Source organism: Malania oleifera, chromosome 5, assembly GCF_029873635.1.
Source record: "Malania oleifera isolate guangnan ecotype guangnan chromosome 5, ASM2987363v1, whole genome shotgun sequence".
Classification (NCBI taxonomy): Eukaryota; Viridiplantae; Streptophyta; class Magnoliopsida; order Santalales; family Ximeniaceae; genus Malania; species Malania oleifera.
Window position 1 is genome coordinate 99,853,900 of NC_080421.1, and position 22,271 is coordinate 99,876,170.

Sequence of the window (22,271 nt, forward strand, 5' to 3'; positions counted from 1 at the left end):
CCCCCCCCCCTCCTCTCTAATTATGTTAACAAAACCCCCCAAAAAAAATTCAAAAGGGATATACAAATGACAGGAAAATCAAGGGTAAGGAAAAGGAGAATTGGGGTGATTTGTTGGATGATGATAGTGATGTTAGTGACTTTGCGGATGAGGGTGGTTTGCTTTTGGACAAGATTGAGATTAGTGTGGTTATGCTTCTGAATCATCTGATTTACTTGGGGATTTATCATATGTGACTCCTTCAATGGAGGTTTAAAGGGCACATTTATGATCGAGGAGGATGGTTTGTGTAAGAAGCAACAATGTAAGGAAGGAATTCTGCCCACTCCAGTTGTTCAAGTTGATAAAAAAGATTTAGAAGCTCAACAATTAATGGATGAGATGGGTGGTTTTTTGGTCTTGGAGAATGATGTTTGATTGGATGGAAATAAGAAGAAATTGAAGAAGGGGCATCATGAACAAGAAAATTTGAAGTGCTCGGCGAACTATGAAGGCAAGCGCTTAAAGATAGGATTTCTTATGTGACTTGCTAGTTAGGTCTTTTATTTTTTTTCTTTCTTATTGGTTTTAATTATTATTATTTATTTTATTTATTTATTTTTTGAGGATTGATCATCCTCCTTATCGTTGTAATCTCCTTATTCTCTCTTAATATATTTTTTATTATTAAAAAAAATTGAGAAGTTAAGAGACTAGGAGTCAAGACTCAAGAGGTTCTTTAACATTGAAGTGGTTAGACTTTGGAGCCCTAGCACTATTTTGCTAGCATTGTCGATAGTTAGACATCCTTGCTCCCAGAATTCATCTCTCTCTAAAGCCATCACCAGTTTGCCACTTTTTTAATCCCTTTTTATCGTTTTTTAATCTCTTGATGAGCCGTGCCCATTGCTACCATCAGCCATGCCCTTGAGTTGTTTTTCGTTGTTTGGATCAATATTCCATGATATAAACATAGTTGATTATTGTATAAATGTAGTTTCTAAAATGTGTAATTATTAATTTTTCAAGAATGGTGCTTATATTTAGTATCATGTCGTATCCATGTCTCGTCTCGATATTAGTATTTCCTTTCTAGTATATAAATTATTATATGTTCTATGTTTAGCTTCATTGGAGGCCTTTTTAGCATCTTTTCTTGCCGTTTTATACTTTTCGAAGTTTTTTATGTTTCTATAATTTTACTATGTTTTATATAAAATTATTTTTTCCCTTTACGGATTTTTGGACATCTTCATCCCACCACCAACATTCTTTTCTAGCTAAGAATCTCCCTACACATTCACTTTAGACCCTTTCCTATAATTTTAATAGAGCTTGCTATCTTACTCCAAGGAGTGCTTGTGTCAACATTCCTATTCTCCAATCACCATTTTGATCATTTTATCTTTAAATTTTCTTATATTTTCCCTCTTTAGGTTTCACCACCTTGTTCTCTTCCATTGATTTATGTTACTCTTTCTCTCTCATTTTTTTTTAATACAAATACCAAACTTACTGCGTATGTGTTCATTCATTAATTTATCTTTTAACTTTATTCTTTGTTGCCCAACATTCTTCTCCATATAGCATAGCTAGTCTTATAGCTGTTTTCAAGAACTTTCTTTTTAATTTTAAGGGTATTCTACGATCACACAACACATCCAAAGCACTTTTCCATTTAACCGCCTAACTTTGTCTAAAATCTTCTTTGATTTCTCCTTCAGTTTGCATAATAGATCCATGATATCTATATCTACTGCTGCTATTAATTTCTTGACAATCAAGTTTAATATGTTCTCCAATATTCTTCCTAAAATAACTGAAATTACATTCCATGTATTTTGTCTTATTTCTACTTATCTGAAAACTTTAGATTTTAAATCTCTCTCCATAATTCTGACTTAGATTCTACTCCACCTCTAGTTTCATCAATCAAGACAATATCATCTACAAACAGCATACGCCATGGAACTTCACGTTCATATCTTCCATTGTTTTGTGGCTTGGACTTTGTGGGACAAACTTTTTGTTCTGATCAGAGAGTGTTGGATGTGTTCCTACTCTTTGAAGTTCCCTCTTGACTGCTTTTAGAGGGTTTGGAAGGCCTAAGGATGTGAGTGCATTATGGTGGTGTGCAGTTTTTTTCCCTTACTAGTGCTTTGGCTGGAGAAAAATGTTCATATTTTCTGACATCAGATTTCTCCTATTGATTTTATTTCTGTTCTGATTGTATTTTTTTCCTTTGTTTCGGTTATATTCGTTACGTTGCTCTAGGAATGTGGAATTATTTTTAATATCCAGCATAATGGCTGGCATTATTAGCTTAATGCTGTTGGTTAGGTAGTTTCTTATTCTCCTTGAAGGTTCTTTCTTCTCTTAATAAAGCATCTTCTTTTGTCCAAAAAATTGACTAGCAATTTATTAGAGAAATAGAGCAATAATATAAAAACGAGTAATTGGGTTAGAAAAGGTGATTGCAGTTTTAGATTTTTCCCAGAGTGGGGCATGGGAAGAAGAGGAAAAACATAGTCGAGGAGTTGGAAACTATTGTTGGTGAAAGTTGTTAGGGGCACCAATTTGACTGTTCCAAAGATTGCTATTAGGTTTTCAAAGGTCTGACAGAGGGTTTAAATTGGTACGAATTTTAGGTGACCAGGTGTCTTGGTTGGAGTCTTGCAAAGGCCTTTTGAGAGGAGATTAGGAGTGGGTGTTTAGGAAGGGGAGTGATAGGGTTCTTGGTCTAGATGGGTTTAATATAGTCTCATTTTAAGTTAGCAAGGAGTTTCTAAAATGTTTAAAGTACCAAAATGAATGTCGTTTTAGAGAGCATGAATAATGTGTGGATAATTATGTAATATTCAAAAAAAAAAAAAAAATAAAGAGCACTCAAGAGGTTGAATAATGTGGTAGGGTAAAAAAGATCAACTTCTAGCATTTAAACTAATATCGTAACTTTAAAAGCCCCCCACCACTCCCCCCCCAAAGCGGAAAATTTAGAGCCTGTTTGATATTGTTGTTTTCTATTTTCTATTTCCGTTTTTCCGCAGTGAAGAAATAGATCATAGAAACACGTTTGTTTATATTGTTAGTTTTCTGTTTCTGTTGCCGATTTTTAGTTGTTTACCGAAAAACTGAAAATTAGATTTTATAGTTTTCAATTGTTTTGGTAATTTATTTCCAGAAATTTTAATATTTAGAAATAGTTTTTTTGGATTAGATTGTTCATTTTATAGACTTTTAAATTAAAATAAAAATTAAATGATCATATGAATTCAAATATAATTAAAATAAAAATAAACGTAAATTTAAAAAATAATAATAAAGCCAATTACAAAATACTTTTACTATTTTTCAATTATCATGTCCAATAAAATTTTTGTTGTAAAGTAAATTTTGAAAGTAAAACAATTAAGTAAAATAATTATAATAAATTTAATTTTTATTATAGTAATTTTTTAATGTGTATTATTTGTAATTTTATTATTTTAATTGTATATTTATAATATTATTTGATTTAAAGATGAAAATGAGCATTTTTAATAAGTTTTTAATTTGCATTAGTTTTATAAATGTTAACCAAACAGGTCACTAGTTTCTTGTTTTTAGTTTCTGTTTCTGGTTTTCATTTCTCTAATTTTGGACAGTGATACCAAACGGCACCTCAGCTTTTTAAAACTTGAAAAATCAGTTTATTAAACTTGTTACACCTGGCTTTTACTTTTTAAAAGGAGTAGTTTATCTAAAAAAGAAGTGGGCCTTAACTCACCCTTAGGCCTTAGTCTGCATGAAAACAACTCAAATCTCAATTTCTAGCACCTCAAGGTTGTAAAAGGAGTTCCTAACTGAAATCAACCTTGAAGACCACCAAACAAATGTAAAATTGAGATTTGGAACAATGGTGACTGTAAAACTTGGCCAGAGTTTTATTCCATTTTCAGCTTCAAAAATTGATATTTTCATGTGCCATATAAGATTTTGGCCAGAATCCTCTGGGAGAAGGTTAGAAAGCAGAGAAATGAATGGAAAACTCAAAAAATGAAGCAATAATCTGGTTTTATGTCGGTGGCCATTGTGTACTACATGTGGGCCATTATGGTCCCTAACAGAAACACAATAACTGTTACAGCCTGCTACAGTAACTGCCATTAAAGTGCAGCATTTTAAACACAATACTGGAAATTGAGCTAGATGGTATTGCAGGGTTCAGTTTTATGTTAATCAATAGCCGCTAGGCTACTTACTGCTACTATATTTTTCTATGGTTGCACGCTATTTCTTCACTGTTTGACAAGAAATAAAACATGAAATGTCATGTTGTGTAATGTATAGTATACTAATAAGCATGCTGTTGTGCTGTTATTAAAATAGAAAAGTTACCTTGTTCGAAAACAATTTTTAACTAATGATTTGTAGTCCTTGCTTCATGTGTAATGAACAAAAAATGTCATGTGTCCATGCTAAAAAAATTTTATATTCAGTTTTACTTTCTTTTTTTCTTTTTGCTAAGGGAAGAATTTTTTTTTTTTTGGGGGGGGGGCTATTACAGCCCTTGTAATAAACATTGTTATATATTGATAGTCAAGTGATGTAGGACAATACGGAAACAGAAAAGAAGAAATGTTGAGGGAGGGAAGCAAAGAGAAAAAGAGAAGAACAAGAAGGAAAAACGGGAGAGGAAAAGGGAGGAAGGGAAACCGCCAATAGAACTACAACAAATTACAAAATAACCCAGAATACTTAAAATACGCAAAATAGCCCTAATTAACTAAATTCTAAGATAAACGAACTTTTTTAAAACTCAAATGAGTGGAGTTCAATCTTGTTATCTTCAAGCATTTTATTAATCAAGCCTAAAATGAGCCAAGCAAGCCAAGTTTAATCTTGTTCAAACTTCCATCATTTATAATGAGGTTTGAAATTAAACCTAAAATTGCTCCTTTTTTTTTTTAAATATATACAAGGAAAATTTATTGAAAAGGCATCAAGGGGATGTCAGCTCGTGGTACAGCAACTCAAGCATGGTGTCACAAAAATCAAAGATTGCATCATAGTCATTAACAATAGTCCCTTATGCCAGCTATTGACCATAGTAAACCAGTGCTCTTTGCTGATCTAGAGTGCTGAGATTGAATTTCTAAACTCTCTCCTATTCCTCTCTTTCCAAACACACCAAAAAGTTTAAAGGGGAATGAGGGACATAGTCGTTCTCTTTTCCTTTGTTACTCGAATCCTTTTCCAGGCCCAGAATTCCCCTTCCGCAGAGTTAGCAATAACACTTGTCCAATTAGAGACAACGGCATATTCCAAAGATTCTTGGTCCAAGTGCAATGGAGGAGGATGTGCTCTACTGATTCTGCGTCAGCCATGCAAAAGGAACATCTGTTGGCAACTAACAGACTTCTTCTTTGCAAATTATCCAAAGTCAATATCTTACCATGGGTTGCCTCTCAGGCAAGAAGACAACTTTTTTGGGGGCAGCTGTCTTCCGAATCTTAGTTCAAGGGAAATTAAAGTTGTTTGACTCCAAAAGGAAAGAGCTTCCTGTGGAAGGATCTAGCAGTGAGGAACCCCTTCTCATCTAAGGTATAAACTAGAGGATCAGTACTATTATGGTGCTGGAAGCTGTAAACAAAGTTGTGGAAGTCTGTGAGCTGGTTGAGTTCCCAATCTTCCACATTTTTAAGGAACGGGATGTTCCAAAAAGAGGCCCTGATCTGAGGTTTGGAGGTGCTGACTGAGGCTGGCATCTTTGTCACTGGCCAAGTTGTAAACGGCTGGAAATAAGATACTGAGAGCTTCTTGATCATGCCATGAATCATGCCAAAAATAAATACTGTCCCCATTCCCACCTGAATCTAATACAAGAGAAATCATTCCAGCCTTTCCTGATGAAAATCCACAACCCTACACCATGTGGTCCTTTTCTAGCCTAGGAGATCCAATCATTTTGTTCAAGCTTATATTTTACAGCAATGATTCCCTGCCAAAGGTGATCTTTCTCAATCATGAATCTATCCCCAATCATTTCCCTAAAAAGGCCTTATTGAAAATGTGAAGGAAATTCAAACCCAAGCCTCCTAAATGAATGGGTTGCTTCACCATGCTTCATTTGTGTGGAAATGTGGAAAAGAAAACTGAATATTCCACTAACCCATGAAAAAAGATTACATTCCCTTTAAATAGATGATAGTTCTCATCTATTTACTAGGGATATTTACAACCTACTGAGAATGGAATGTCCTATTTAAATAGGAAAGCAGTAAAATAGGAAAGACTATCTACAAAATCGGGTAACATGCTACCCAAATACCCTAGAATCGTGGAACCAAAAATAGCTAACAAATCAACTGATTTGTTAGCTGTAAATCTCCTAAAGATCAGCCTCTAATAAAGGCTGACAGATATCTAATAATTCTACATTCTACACTCCCCCTCAAGTTGGGCTGTAAATATTGATTAGGTCTAGCTTGGAACTCAGATCATCAAAATCTTTCTTGGCAGAGCCTTGGTAAGGATATCGGTTGTTTGGAGACATGTAGGCACATACCACATCTTGATTATTTCTTCCTCTATTTTTTCTTTTATGAAATGTCGATCAATCTCCACGTGTTTTGTTCTATCATGATGCACTGGGTTTTTTGCAATGCTAATGGCTAACTAATTGTCAACAGACCATCTTCATGGGTTCTTCACCAGAAATCTTTAATTCCTTTAGAAGCCTTCTTAGCCATATTCCTTCACAGATGTCGTGTGCCATTGCCCTGAATTCAGCTTCTGCACTGCTTCTTGACTTAACTAATTGTCACACATATGTGCAGTACCCAGAAGTTGACCTTCGATCATGTATTGATCCTGCCCAATCTGCATAACTAAATACTTCAATATCTCTTCTTTGATTCTTCTCAAAAAATAATCCTTTACCTGGTGTTAGCTTCAGATATCATAGGATTCTATAAACTGCCTCCCTATGTTCTTCATTGGGATTGTTCATGAATTGACTCACTATATTGACAGAGAAGCCAATGTCAGGTCGGGTGTGAGACAATATATTAGTTTTCCAACTAGTCTTTGAAATTTGCCTTTATCCACTGGTGAACTGTCTTCCTTGGCTCCTAGTTTGGTTGTTGAATCCATAGGAGTATCTGCTAGCTTGCATCCGAGCATCCTAGTTTTTTTCAAAAGATCTAGAACATATTTCCTTTGGGAGATAAAGATTCCCTTCCTTGACCGTGCCACTTCCATGCCTAGGAAGTATTTGAGATTCCCAAGGTCCTTGATTTCAAATTATTTAGCTAGAAGACTTTTAAGACTACTCATTTCCTCCTCATAATCTCCCATTAGAATGATGTCATCCACATATACAATGAAGATAGAAAATTTTCCTTTAGGAGAGTATTTAACAAATAGTGTATGATATGATTGACATTAAGAATAGCCATACCTCCTGACTACCTTTGTGAATTGTTTGAGCCCATATAAAGATCTTCTGAGTTTGGAGACTTTGTTGTGTGTAGCTTGTGTCTCGAATCCTGGAGGAATTTCCATGTAGACTTCTTCAGGTAGGTCTCCATTGAAGAAGAAATTCTTAACATCTACTTGGTGAAGAGGCTAGTCTTAATTTGCTGCCTAAGATAAAAGAACCCACACTGTTTTTAACTTGCCTACAGGGGCAAATGTCTCTTCATAGTCGATTCCATGTGATTAAGTGAATCCATTTCCTACTAGCTGAGCTTTGAATCGGTTAACACTTGCATCTTCATTGTATTTCATAGTGAATTTCCATTTGCAACCTACTAGATGTTTTCTAGTTGGTAATTTTGTGATGTCCCATGTTCTTCTAGTGCACTGATTTCTTCCCAGACAGTAGAATTCCATTTAGGTGTACCGAGAGCCTCTTGTATGTTATTAGGAACCTGGATTTTGTCGAGGTTGGCAACAAAAGATCTAAAATTCGATGACAGCCCCTGATATGACACAAAAGTGTGTATTGGGTGTTTTGTGCATGATCTCACACCTTTTCTCACAGCAATAGGATAATCACGATCATCATTAGTTAACTCATTATGGGACTCTTGGATTTGCTCAAGGGATGCTTGTTGTTCTATCTGCTTTTGGTTCTTTCTCCTTAGTGAATAGGTAATCAACCCATCATTTTTTGTTGGTTGAATAGTGTCCAGATCAATAGTTGGAATAGATTCAGAAATTTGTGATAGGTGAGAAGTCTAGAATCAGAAGAAGGGTGAGATAACTCTTCAATATCCCAAAGCTAGAATTTATGTGCAATCTCCCCCTGAATTTCATATTTGGGGTAATATGGTTCTTGCTCAGAGAAAGTGACATCCATGGTGTGATAATATCTTTTAGTAGCTGGTGAATAGCATTTATAACCCTTTTGGTTTGGAGAGTACCCAAGAAAAATGCACTTAAGGGCTCTAGGATCAAGTTTACCCCGGGTTTGACTATGAACATGAACAAAAACTGAGCACTCAAATACTTTGAAGGGAATAGTGGAGATGAGTCGAGTATTGGGAAAGAATTGAAGTAGAGTTTGATAGGAAGTTTGGAATTTGAGAACGCGAGAGGGCATCCTATTTATGAGGTAGGTTGCAGTGAGAATGGCTTCACCCCAAGAGTGATTCGGTACATGTGTAGAGAACAAAATGGAGCGAGCAACATCTAGTGGGTGCCGATTTTTTCTTTCGGCATTTCCATTTTGCTGAGTATCGATACAGGAACTTTGGTGTATTATACCTTGAGTTAAGAGAGAATCATCGAGAATGTATTTGAAATATTCTTTGGCATTATCAGTTTTCACAATCTGTATTTTTACTTGGAATTGTGTTTGGATCATGTTGTTAAATTTTTTGAAAATCTGACGTGCCTCTGACTTTTATTTCATAAGGAATATCCAGGTAAGTCTAGTGTGATCATCTATAAAAGATATAAACCAGCGAGATCCAGTAATATTCTTGATCCTAGATGGCCCCCACACATCACTATGAATCATTAAAAAGGGTTGAGATGCTTTGTAGGGTCGTTTGGGATAAGAGTTGCGAGCATGTTTTGAAAATTGACACATCTAACACTGAAAAGCATTTGGATTTTTATTATTGAATAATGAAGGAAAGAGTTTCTCGAGATACAATAAATTTGAATGTCCTAACCTATAGTGCCACAACATAATTGCACTATCATTATTAGAACGAATGACAAAAAAATAACTTTGACTTATAGACACTAAACAATCGGATTTGTGAGTTGTTCCTTGAGGAGGATCATTAACCTCGAGAAGATAGAGCCCCGAACACATCTCAGCGCTGCCAATCGTCTTCCCCGAATCGAAGACCTAAAATTCACATATATTTGGGAAATATTTAATAACACAATTGAGATCTCGAGTGAGTTTATTACTAATAGACAGTAAATTGCAATCCAAATTTGGCACTAATAGAACTTAATTGAGTGTTAGGTTCTCTGAAATTTTAACAAAACCTATACCAGCCACCTTTGAGAGTGAAACATCTGCTACCCTGACTGTTAAATTTTCATAATAGGGAATATAAGTAGAAAAAATTTTTTCATCTCCGGTCATATGCTCTGATGCGACTGAGTCTATAATCCATGGACCTAGCTTCTCCTTTTTAACATTAAGAGCACTTAAAAAATTTCCTTTGTGTGCCAAAGAACCAGTACCAACCACTATAGCAGGGGTTGTTGAAGATTGGCTAAACATTTGCTGCAATAATTCTAGTTGCTCCTTGCTGAAGAGAGTGGGCTTAGGTGGTGGTGTTTTTTCATCTACCAAGACGAAATTTCCCTGTCCTTCTCTGTCGTTGGCAAAGCAGGAAGGTTTCCAATTTGTGGGTTTATCGTGGATTTCCAGCAGGTGTCCTTGGTGTGACCAGGACGTCGAAAATTGTCACACCACTGCCTCCCTTTCTTCGGTCTATTGTCACTGCTGTTATATGGATTTCCTCGAGCCACAAGGACTGAACTCTCCAAGTTTGTTGCAAAAATCTTGAGGGCCCATCATTATCTTATTTCGACTCTTCTCTTGGCGAACTTATGAAAACGCTTCTCGGATGTTTGGCAATGGTTTGGATCCTAGGATTCTCCTCGTACTTCATCAAGATTTTTATTTAATCCAATCAAAAATTTGTATATTCTTTTCTTTTCCACAATTTGTTTATACCTTAGCTCCAATAGTGCTCTTCAAATAAGCCCAGCTGTTGCTAGTAGCGGTTGAGGGTGTTGAAGTATTAGGTCACTATCAAATCTTCTTGGCGTAAGTCGTAGAGAACACTTTCCACCTCAAATAATTCAGATATATTCTGAATCTCCTTCGTTGTTCCGTAGAGAAGAAAATTTTCTCCAATGTCATTTGTCATGGAATTAATGAGCCATGACATGATTATGTTATTTTCCGATTTCCATGTTTTGAACTTCGCATCATCCTTACTTGATTGGGCTGCAACTCTTGAGAGATAATCATCCTTTCCCTTTCCACATATAAACATCATCACGGGATGAGACCATTGGAGATAGTTTAGTTATTCTCATTAAGTTTGTGTCCTGTAATGGGCATGAGGCTGCTATGTGAACTGCTGTTGTTGCCTTAGACCATGGCTTCCTGATTGGTGGTGACATCTGAGACTGAAGAGGTGTAGTCGCGTCTCTTGGTGGCCATACGGTTTTTGGTCATATGGGAATATTAGGGTTTAGAGGATTCTTTGATACCATGTAGAAATGTGGAAAAGAAAATTGAATATTCCACTAACCCTTGAAAAAAGATTACATTCTCTTTAAATAGATGATAATTCTCATCTAATTACTAGGGATATTTACAACCTACTAAAAATAAAATATCCTATATAAAATGGAAAGCAGTAAAATAGGAAAGACTATCTACAGAATCGAGTAACATGCTACCTACCTAAATCCCCTAGGATCGTGGAACCAAAAATAGCTAACAAATCAATTGATTTGTTAGCTGTAAATCTCCTAAAGATCAGCCTCTAATAAAGGTTGACAAATATCTAATATTCTACAATTTGATAAGGTGAAATCTAAGTTCTGCGTCAAAGCTCACTTAAAGAAACCTCCTATGCATTCCTTCAAATCTCTTGGCTACTAAAGCTAGGAGTGCTTTTTATAAGAGTGAGTCTACCACTTTTTGATAAGAAATTCCTTTTCCATCCAATCAGCAATTTTTCATAATAAAAAAAAAAAAAGGTTCAATGATGGGGTCCCATAGTCTTTTAGCTTTGAGTTTGGCGCCAAGAGGTAGCCTAAGGTAATTAATAAGGAAATTACCCATCTTGCATCCTAGAAGGCCAGCAACGAGAGGCCCATCTATAGTTTCTCCAACCAGCATGATCTCACTTTTTCCAAGGTTAACTTTCAAATTGAAACCACCTCAATCTCCGCCAAGATACATCTTAGATTCAGAATGTGGAGAGGGTCATCCTCACAAAAAATGACATTGTCATCTGCAAACAGGAGACGCGTGACCTCCATGGACCTCTCCCGTGCTTGCCAACTCCAAGGCCTTTGAATAACCCATTCTGTGGTAGTTTTTTCAGCATGATGCCTGGCACCTCCATCACCACGATGAGCAAAATAGAGGGATAGAGGATCCTTTGTCTCAGTGCTCTAGAGGAGTGAAAGAAATCAATAGGGCGACCATTGATTAACACTGAGAAACTTGATGTGTTGATGTAATGAATGATCCAACTACACCAACACTCCCTAAAGCCCATTTTTTTAAGAGTATAGAATAAAGTTCTAGTTAACATGATTGAAAGCTTTCTCCATGTCAAGTTTGCACACCACCGCTTTTTTTTTTCCCCTCTGATAAGTATCCACCACCTCATTAGCTGTGAGGGCTCCATCATTGATTTGTCTTCCCATCACGAAGGCGTGTTAATGTTGCCCAATGAATTCCGGAGTGCCTCTTTTAATCCTCATAGCAAGGACTTCAGCAAGGATCTTATAAATACTTCCCACCAAGCTAATTGGGCGAAAGTCCTCAATGTTGGTTGCCTCGTGATTCTTCGAGATTAGGGTTAGGAAAGTGGCATCGCTGTTGCTCACAAATCTACCTGATCTAAAGAATTCCTCATAAATGTTAATAAAGTCCTACTCAAGCTTGCCCCAATTTGACTAGAAGAATGACAAGGAGAACCCATCTAGCCCTAGCACTTTCTCTCCATTGCATTCTCTTATGGCATGGAGGATTTCTGCTTTCTCAAAAATCTCTTAAGCCACTCTGTGGTGGAGGGGCTAATAGATTTAAAGTTGGTGCCATCGACTTAAGGTCTTTAGCTTTCAAAATTAGAGTAAAGAGCTTTATAACAGTTCCAAATTGCCCTTTTGATTTCCTCTTCCTCAATTAAGGTGTTCTATCCAATTTCAATGTTGGAAGATGTTCAATCTACAATGAGCATTCGCAGTTCAGTGGAAAAACATGGTATTCCGGTCTAATGGGCATTCGCAGTTCTACTTCCATGAGATCTCTTCAAGACTAATAGCCCCAATTAGCAGCTTCTTCAATAAAACTCTTTTGGCCCTTTAATTGGTATTGAACCCTTGTCTTAGCTCTTGCTCGTCAAGGATCTTGATGTTAAGAACATTGCTCTTCTTCACTCAAATATTCCCAAATGTGCTTTTATTCCACACTTTGAGCTTCTCTTTCAATCCCTTCAGTTTTGAAGCCAAAACAAAGTTGGCTCCCCTCAGCATGATGCGTGGACCACCATAGCTTAATGAGGTCCCCAAGCCATTGTGCTTTTACCACATATTTTCAAAGTGGAATGAGGTTGGTCCCCATTTGTTTTTACTCGTTTCAATGAATCGGAAGTGATCCAACGTGGGCGTAGGAAGGAGCTCCTTAGTGGTTTTGGGAAAGTGTGTATCCCAATTCACTGAGATAATGAATCTATCAATTCTTGAGAAGGAAGGTGGATCTCTAGAGTTGGACCAAGTGAAAGCACCAACAATGAGGGGGAGATCAATGAAGGCATTCACATTGGTGAAGTCCTCACTTATGTAGTCGTTATCTGCTCTACCCCCACTTCTTTCATTGGGGTGTAACACCATGTTGAAATCTCCTCCAATAACCCAGGGTGCATTCTATCGGCTTTTAATCTCCAAGAGATCGGTCCAAAATGAATGTCTATTAGGTACTTCACTTGGGCTGTAGAGTGGAAATAATGATGACTTGAGAGAGAAAATACTTCTTAAAAACATGTAAAATGATGTCTATTAAAAATGGTTCAAGTATCATCTAGTTCAAGCTCAACTCTTGTAGTCTCTAAGCTTCAAGTCTAAGCTTGACTGTGATTCATTTATCTTAGCAAACTAGTTTGAACATGCCATTGTTGAGTCTAGCACTGAGTATCTTGTGAAAATAGGCTCGTTTGTTGCCCTAGTTGGTTCCCTCCACTCAAAGTTGTTACATGCTTAGAGGTTGTGTGTGATTATTGTCAAAATTTATAAAAATGAAAACCAAAACAAAAACTAAAAACTAGAAACAAAAACTAAAAACCAAATTAAATAACAAATGCTTGTGCCAAAATTTATAAAAACAAAACAAAAACAAAAACAAATTAAAAATGTTTCTAGACAAATGCTAAGTTTTGTCCTTGTATCAAATAATAATTAAAAACTATGATCAAAATAACCAAAGTACAAAATAATACATATTAAAAATACTATATTAATAAAATTATAATAATTATTTTACTAAATTATTATATTTCAAAATTCACTCTACAAGAACAATCTTATTGTACATGACAATTGAAAAATAGTAAAACTGTTTTGTAGATGGAATTTTATTTTTAAATTTTTTTTGAAAATTTATGTACATTTTTATTTTAAGTATTTTTTAAATTCATACAATTATTTATTTTTATTTTTATTAAAAAATATGTATAAAAATGAATGATTTAATGCAAAAAACGATAATCTTTTTGGATATTAAAATATTTTCGCCAAAATAGCTAAAAAAACCATAAAATCTGGTTTTCAATTTTTTTTTTTTATTTTTTTTTTACAAATAGCTAAAAATTGACAACAACAAAAAAAAATTAATAATGTAACGGCCTACTTGGTGTCACTGTTGTTTTTTGTTTTCTAGTTTCTATTTTTGCACAGTAGAGAAACAGGTTATAAAAACACGTTTGTTTATATTGTCAGTTTTTTGTTTCTATTGTTGATTTTTTGCTGTTAGTGAAAGAAGTAGAAATAAGATTTTATGGTTTTCAGGTGTTTGGCAACTTGTTGCTAGAAATTTTAATATCTAGAAATAATTCTTTTGGATTAAATCATTCATTTTGTACATTTCAAAATTAAAACTAAAATTAAATGATCATATGAATTTAAATAAAATTAAAATAAAAATATACATAAATTTCAAAAATTAATAATAAAGCTAATTGCAAAATATTTTTCAATTGTCATGTCCAATAAAGTTTTAGTTGTAACGTAAAATTTGAAAGTATAACAATTAAGTAAATTAATTATAATAATTTTTATTTTTATTATGGTATTCTTTAATGTGTAATTTTTTCAATTTTATTATTTTAATATTTTTTTTTTTGTTTAAAGACAAAAATGAGCGTTTTTAATTAAGTTTTTAATTTATTTTAATTTAATAAATATTAACCAAACAAATTGCTGGTTTCTGGTTTTTAGTTTATGTTCCTGGTTTTTAGATTATATTTCTTTAATTTTTTGACAAGGTTACCAAACAACCCCTAAACAAACATGTTTCTGTAATTTGTTTCTTCACTGTATAGAAACGGAAATTTGAAAACACAAACGATACCAAACAAACCCATAGTTAATTGCTAAGTTTATGCATAGTTGAGGAATCCAAAATTCCATTTTTCACCTAGATAAGTTATACAAATGTTGAATCTAATAGTCCAGCCGTCTCCATAGTTCCACACTAGGTTTTTCAAATCATTTTCAAATGATCTCTTTTTATTGAACTCCTAAATCTTCAAAATTTCTTGATTGTATATTTCTTTGGACTAAAACCTCCAAGAGGTAGTATTCATTTAGGTATTTCAAATTGCATTTTTGAATACTTTTATCCCATAAATTTGTTGGTAGTTTATAATTTTCTATATTTTGTTTCTCTTTTTCACTTGAGATTCATGCTAACTGAGGCTCTTGATGCAAAAATGCACTGGTTTTACAATGATACTTTTAGGTTGTTGATGTAAATATGCGCTGTTTCAATGTCAGATGTTGTTACTTTGTCAATTTGATTTTCCTCAACTACGATGAATTTAAGAGTGGATCATGCTCATCTCATGGTTACTTTCAAACCCATTTTCTCTAATATATGTAGTGTTTAAGATGAGAAACAAAATTTTGTTGACCCCGCATTTAGTCTTTGTCATGTTTGTTACCCCCATTTTGTTGCGCATTATTACAACACAATACTAGGCCAGTTGATTTGGAATTTATAATGCTCCTGTTACATGAATTTATTGTGGAAAACACATGAAAGATATCTTCTGGACTATTTTTTGGACTTAAACTATGTTGTTTATGGATCTACTTCTGGCAGAATCATTTTGTAGGCTTAGCAATCTGATAGTTCCTTTGCATAATTTCAGGAGAAAGCATTGGCATTAGCAGAGAATAGACCTTTACCTGCCTTGTATAATAGCACAGACATTCGCTCTTTGAACATGGAGGATTTCAGATATGCACATGAACAGGTATTACCCCTCCCCTCCCTTTCTTCACTCCCCTCCCTTTTTTGCAGAATATGGTACAGCATATTCTCAATAATTTAGAGCTATCATATTTAACAAATTCTTTTGGGGTGCATTGGTTATGCTATAGTAATCTTCAGAAAATTGTGTATTGCTTGTTTATGGGGCTAAGAGTGTGTATGTTGTTGACAGTACTGGTGGCATAGTGCCTGTAGTGGTATATGGTGTTGATGGTAGTGGTTGTATGTTGGTTATGGTGTTGTTAGTACTTTGAAAGGAACCAATATCTTGTTCTTCAGCGAAACTGCTCTGCTTTTATGAGACATTGATTCATGTTTATCCCTTCTGTTTTAAGGTTGGCTTGATAGCCAAATTGCTCACTTATGTCTTCTTTGACACAGCTTTGATCATTTTTTGAGATACCTTGATAGAGAACATCATTTAGAGTTTATGTGGACTTCTTATGTTATTATACTAATGTTCAAGCAAAGCGGATGTTCTAGATAAAGGGAAGGAATAAATGCACTTTACGAACCTTTGATTTGGCCAAAGTTCACCTTGCCTAACTGTGATTTTAGAAGATTTACTTAATCTACTTGTGGGCAGCTCCTATCTACTAGTTAGCAGCTTGTGTAGTTCAATAATTATGTGCAGAGTTCACATGTACTTTTTAAAAATATTTAAAAAAAAAAAAAAAAACCATGTGGGTGGCTCCTTTCTACTAGTTAGCTTCTTCTTCTTCCTGAGCATGATATTATTATATGCTCCCCCTCAAGCTTAAGCATGATATTGTATGCTTCCCAAGCTTGTTACAAATTGATTTAGCCCAAGCACTGCCCTAATCTTTAGACCATATAAGGATTTTTTTTATGACAAACGAATGCTGACACCCGCTGAGTAATTAACTTGATGGTCATATAGACCTCCCACCTCCACCCAGAGATCATTGTGTAAGAAGTCATTCTTCAAGTCTAATTGATGCAAAGGCCAATGAAAGGTGGTGGATAAGAAAATGAACAAATGAATTGAGGCAAGTTTGGCAACCAGGAAGTGTGTCAGAATAATCCAACTATACTGTATACACCTAAGTATATCCTTTAATAATGAGATAGGCTTTCAAACGAGGCGCTGAACCATTGACTTGTCAGCACAAAGGGGTATTATATCCAAGTGTCATTATCTTCTTACATGCACATCTTTTCGACCATTGCAGTCTTCCACCCAAAATGTAGTAGTGCTTTAGAGATAGATTTGGGAAGAGTAATAGTCATACTAATGAAATAGTAATACAAGGGTGCATGAAATCTGTGTAAATGGAATTAGACTTACTGTTAGGTACTTGGGTATAGGTAACTTTACCTTTTCTGACAGCAGAAGGAAGCATCAGACTAGGAAAACCAAAGGCATATTAGAAGCTAGAGGAGCCCCTCCTCCCTTGAGTTGCTGTTGTGTGTACACCTACAAATTAGGATGATATAGTAGACTAGAAGGGCTCAAGCTAGTTAAAATGCATACGGATGATTGGGGTGAGATACCATCAGAATTTCAAAGGCTAGGTATAGGAAGGGATTGTTCAAGGTCGGGCTCAAGGATTCAGAATAGAATGGAGTAACCTCAAATAGTGCAGACAAAAGGCAATGCAAGGTAATATTATAACAATGATATCACTTTCGAGTACACAAGTATCCTAGAAAAATACATTTGATAGCATGAAGATCCAACTTATCCATTTTAGAGTTAACAAATGGGCAAAAGGAGACACTCGAATACGCGCAGGTAGTGAGAAGGAGCATTCGGGAAGAAAAAACAGTCTGGTAATTTACTACCAGGTAACATTCTATTGATAAGAAAGAAGGCAATGAGCTCAACATCACTCTAAAGCACTTCGGGGAACATTCTTGAGACATAGTAGAGTGTGAGTGACTCCAGCAATATGTCTACTTTTTGCCAATGCAACTCCATTTTGTTGTGGAGTGTAGAACAAGATGGCTGATGAAACATACCAAATTTAGTCATACTGGTAGTGAATTGGGTACTAAAGTACTCCTTATCACTATCACTAAGAAGCACTGAATAGTTTGATCAAATTGAGTCTTTACTCATAACAAAAAGGCACAAAAGATATGAAATAAGTCAGACCAATCCTTTATTAGACAAAGCCAAGTCCAGTCCTAAGAACATCGAAAACCCAATTTTAAGACAACTTGATTAGGACCCAAGCATAATAGTGGGCTAACGTGTAAGAATTTCTTACTCATTTATAGACTCAGGGGAAGCAAATGGAGTATGATGATGCTTTCCCAACTGACAGGATTCACACTCAGCACTGCACACAAAAGAATAAAGACAATGACCGATATCGTAGGAATTTTGAATACTCGTCCTCTGAAATAGAGACAGTGCACTGCTGCTCCCATTTTTTGAATGGAGAAAAATGGAATCTGTGCTGGTTGCTTGGCGATGTGTGGGGGTTTATGGTGAGATCCCAACACTGCTTTATAGTGTGACCTTTTTCTGAATGGGGTAGAGTGGAATCTGTGCTGGCTGCATGGCAATGTTTGAGGATTCTATTTTATTGCAAATTTTATTATATGACCTCCTAGTCCACAATGAGTACCCTTCCACCATGTCCACCACTTCGACCATTACTCCTCAAACCACCTTGGGAACTTCTGCTGCTTCTTGCTTGAAAACAAGAATCACCTTTTGTAACAAAAGGAGGCTTCAAGCTAAAGGCTCAAACACTTAATTCTGAGGAATGGATGCTATGATTTCTATGATATCGAGTTCCTCATGGTGCACTTCGTCTCTACGGGAATCTTGTGACATTCCTATCCGCTTGTTGTAACAGAAAGGGGAGAGATTGTACATGAGTTATATTATTGAAACATAAGAGTTTGGACATAACTCCATCTCATTGCATGCATCAAAATGTATGCACGTGCGTGCAATATAGAGTTCCGTAGTGAGGCAATCAATGCATATCTTTAACCGACATTTCTTTCCATTTATCGTCAATGGTATGGTATTCAAACTGTTAATGGTTATTTAGTCTTTTAGCATTATTATTATTATTATTATTATTATTATTATTATTATTATTGTGTTAAGAGTTTTGTTAGTAATAAGTGTGAGTTAGTAAGGGTATTATGGTCATTCCCATTGTACTTACATATATTATAAATAGAGGGAGAGACCTATCATTGAGTTTAGATCTTCCATTTTACCCAATTACTCAGCATGGTATCAGAGTGTGATCCAAACAACTCACCCCAAAAAACCCCATCGCCATAGGAGCCCCCACGTGCTAGCCAAATGCCGATAGGGCCCATGAGTGAATTTCCGGCCACCTTTTTCTTTTTTTTTCTCTGCCATGCTCTGATTCCTTCTCTGGACTATATTATAAAGCTGTTAGGTCAGTTTTTTGCTCAAAAATTCAACCTTTTCCGACTATGCACTTGCGGCATTCCATTAATGTCTGTTGAAGGCTTGTGACGGCATCTTTGTGAGTTTTTTGGAGCCGTGGCAGGATTCATATGTTCCGTTGCGAGGCTGTGGCAGTGCTATATCCATTGGTGAGTTTTTTCACCTCGTCCGTGGCACTGCGGCAGCTAAGGAATGGTTGTCCGATGCTTCGTGAAGCTGTTTATCAATTGTTAATGAGTTTATTGGGTCTGAAACAGTCGGATTTGCTGTGTGTTTTTATTCACTATTCTAATTCCTTCCATATACCAAAATATCAAGCTGTTAGGCATGTGTTTTTGCTCCAAGATCCAATCTTTGTTGTGTCAATGCACTCATGGTAATTTGTTAGTTAGTAACAGTCATTGGTGACTTTCTTGGGGCAGTGGCAGTGCTCATAAGTTCTTTCTTTTTATTTTTCTTTTTCTTTTTCTTTTTTTTTGTGTGTGTGGGGCTGTGATAGTGTTGCTTTCTTGGGGCTGCATCTGAGGTTGTTGGTGATTTGTTCATCGTAGTTTCAGTGGTTCACCTCTCCAATTGTTCCAGTGCTGAGTTTTGCTTTCTTGGGGCTGCGTGTGAGTTTCTTGGTGCTATGGCAGCCTTGTACTGATTTATCTGTGACTTGTTCATGGTGAGTCACCTTGTTCGTGGTTGTTCCAATTGTTCCGGAAATAAATCTTATGATCATTGGTTTGAGTTTGTGAATGTTGGGATGATGTTTGCAAATCCCAAAAGTATGACTCTTTCAGTCACTTGTTTGAGTGAACCACGTACTATGACTATATCAGAGTAGGAGTATTCAAGTTTTCTGTAGTATCAATTGTCTCAAAAAGCATCTTATCACATTGTTTCTTTTGCCTAGAAAGGTAGTCCTACAGTCTGCATGTCATCTTGTCTCCTTCCTACTAGTCCTTGGATTATCAATTCTGCTGCACCATTGACCATATAAAAGGTGCAACCAACTTCTTTTCTGATCTCCAATATCCTAAAAATCTCCCTCAAGTTACCCTCGCTGATGGGTCCACTATTGTTGTTAAGGGGATAGGAAAAGTAAATCCTACTCCTTCTATCTCTCTTTCTTTTGCTTTATACATTCCTAAATCTATTTTCAATCTTATGTCAGTTAGTAAGCTTACAAAGTCACTAAATTGTTCTATCACATTCCTTCCTGATTTTGTGGTTATTCAGGATCTGAAGATGGGAAAGACAATTAGCATAGAACGTGAGGCTCGTGGAATTTGCTACTTTGATTCACCTTGTCCACCCATTGCCCACACAATCACAGCTACATCACTTCAAGTCCATTGTCACCTTGGTCGTCCGTCCTTAGACAAGTTGAAACAACTAGTTCCTACATTGAGTTCTCTGTCTAATCTTGAGTGTGAGTCCTGTCAATTTGGCAAGCATTATCATGTACCCTTTGCTCCTCGGGTCGACAAACGAGTGGTTAGTCCTTTCATGCTTTGTCCATTTTTATATTTGGGGTCCTAGTCGTGTGATGTCAAAGTTGGGGTTTCAGTACTTTGTTACATTTGTTAATGACTACCCTAGGATGACTTGGTTATATTTTAATGAAAGATCGTTCCAAGTTGTCTGTTTTTTTTCCCCGCGTAAAGACTCAATTTTACATGCTAGTTAGGATACTTCATAGTGATAATGCTAAGGAGTACTTCAGTACCCAATTCAGTACTCATATGACTAACTCTAGTATGATTTATACTTCAGTACCCAATTCAGTACTTATATGACTAACTCTGGTGTGATCTGTCAGCCCTCTTGTGCGACTGTGCCCGCACTCCACAACAAAATGGAGTTGCAAAGCGGGAAAACAGACATATTCTTGAAGTCAATCGTACCCTATTCTATTAAATGAATGTCCCCAAAGTCTTTTGGAGTGATGTTGTGCTCACAGCATGCTCACTCATCAATAAAATGTCATCCTTTGTCCTTGGTGGTAAAATCTCATATTCAGTTATCTTTCCTAAGGCTCTTTTGTTCTTCCTTCCTTGTATATTTAGTTGTGTCCTTTGTCCATCAGTTATCTCCAGGAATGGACAAGTTGGATTCTCATGCTATCAAATGTATTTTTTTGGGCTATTCCTATACTCAAAAGGGATATCGATGTTATAGTCCTACTTTACATCGATTATTTGTCTCTGTTGATGTCACCTTTTTTAAGTCTACACCATACTACTCTAATTCCTTGAGTTCCATTGACCTTGATGAGTCCCTTCCTCTACCTTGCCTTCTAGATCCAAACCTAGTATTTGTGCCCAATCCTCCTACATCTTCACCTAGTTTGAGTTCGCGTCATCACTTGAATCATCCCAATTTGCAGGTATACACACGAAAACTCAAGGGGGAAGTGCCTTCCCCAGCTTCTACTACTATGCCTCTAGTTCCCTCGTTGGATGATCTTATTTCTTGTGATGTTGGTCCTCCAATAGCTGTTCGAAAAGGTAAATGCACTTGTACCCAACATCTGATTTCTAATTTTGTTTGTTATGATTTCTTGTCACCCTCTTATTACTATTTTGTTAGTACTCTATCCTCTATGGCTCTTTCAAGATCTATTTTTGAAGCCCTATCCCATTCTGTGTGGAGGACAACAATGGTTGAAGAGATGCACATGATAATGATACTTGGGATTTGATACCTCTTCCCTGTGATAAGTCTGTGGTTGGTTGTTGCTGGATGTACAATGTGAAAGTCAATCTTGATGGTTTTGGGACTCGTCTAAAGGCCCGCTTGTTGTGAAGGGGTAAACTCAAGTGTATGGTTTGGATTATTCAAACACATTCTCCCTAGTTGCTAAGTTTGCCGCAGTACGTTTATTTATTTCTTTATCCACCACTTGTCATTGGCCTCTACATCAGTTAGATGTGAAGAATGTTTTCCTACATGGTGATCTTCATGAGGAGGTATATATGGAGCAACCCCCTAGGTTTGTTACCCAGGAGCAGTCAAGCTTAGTATGTCAGCTCAAGAAGTCATTGTATGGATTGAAACAATCTCCAAGAGCATTGTTTGGCCGTTTTAGTGTTGTTGTACTTGAGTTTGGCCTTTATCGGTGTGCAATAGATCACTTTGTATTTT

At 35.9% G+C, this 22,271-nt stretch overlaps 1 protein-coding gene across 1 annotated transcript in view; it reads left to right on the plus strand.

The window, feature by feature from the left end:
- The window catches only part of LOC131155636 (uncharacterized), a 93,707-nt gene that overhangs the window by 64,645 nt on the left and 6,791 nt on the right, over positions 1-22,271 (plus strand). Inside the window, exon 26 of the mRNA XM_058108890.1 lies at positions 15,612-15,716. Coding sequence (XP_057964873.1) covers positions 15,612-15,716 — 105 coding nt within the window. The remainder of the gene's footprint in view (positions 1-15,611; positions 15,717-22,271) is intronic.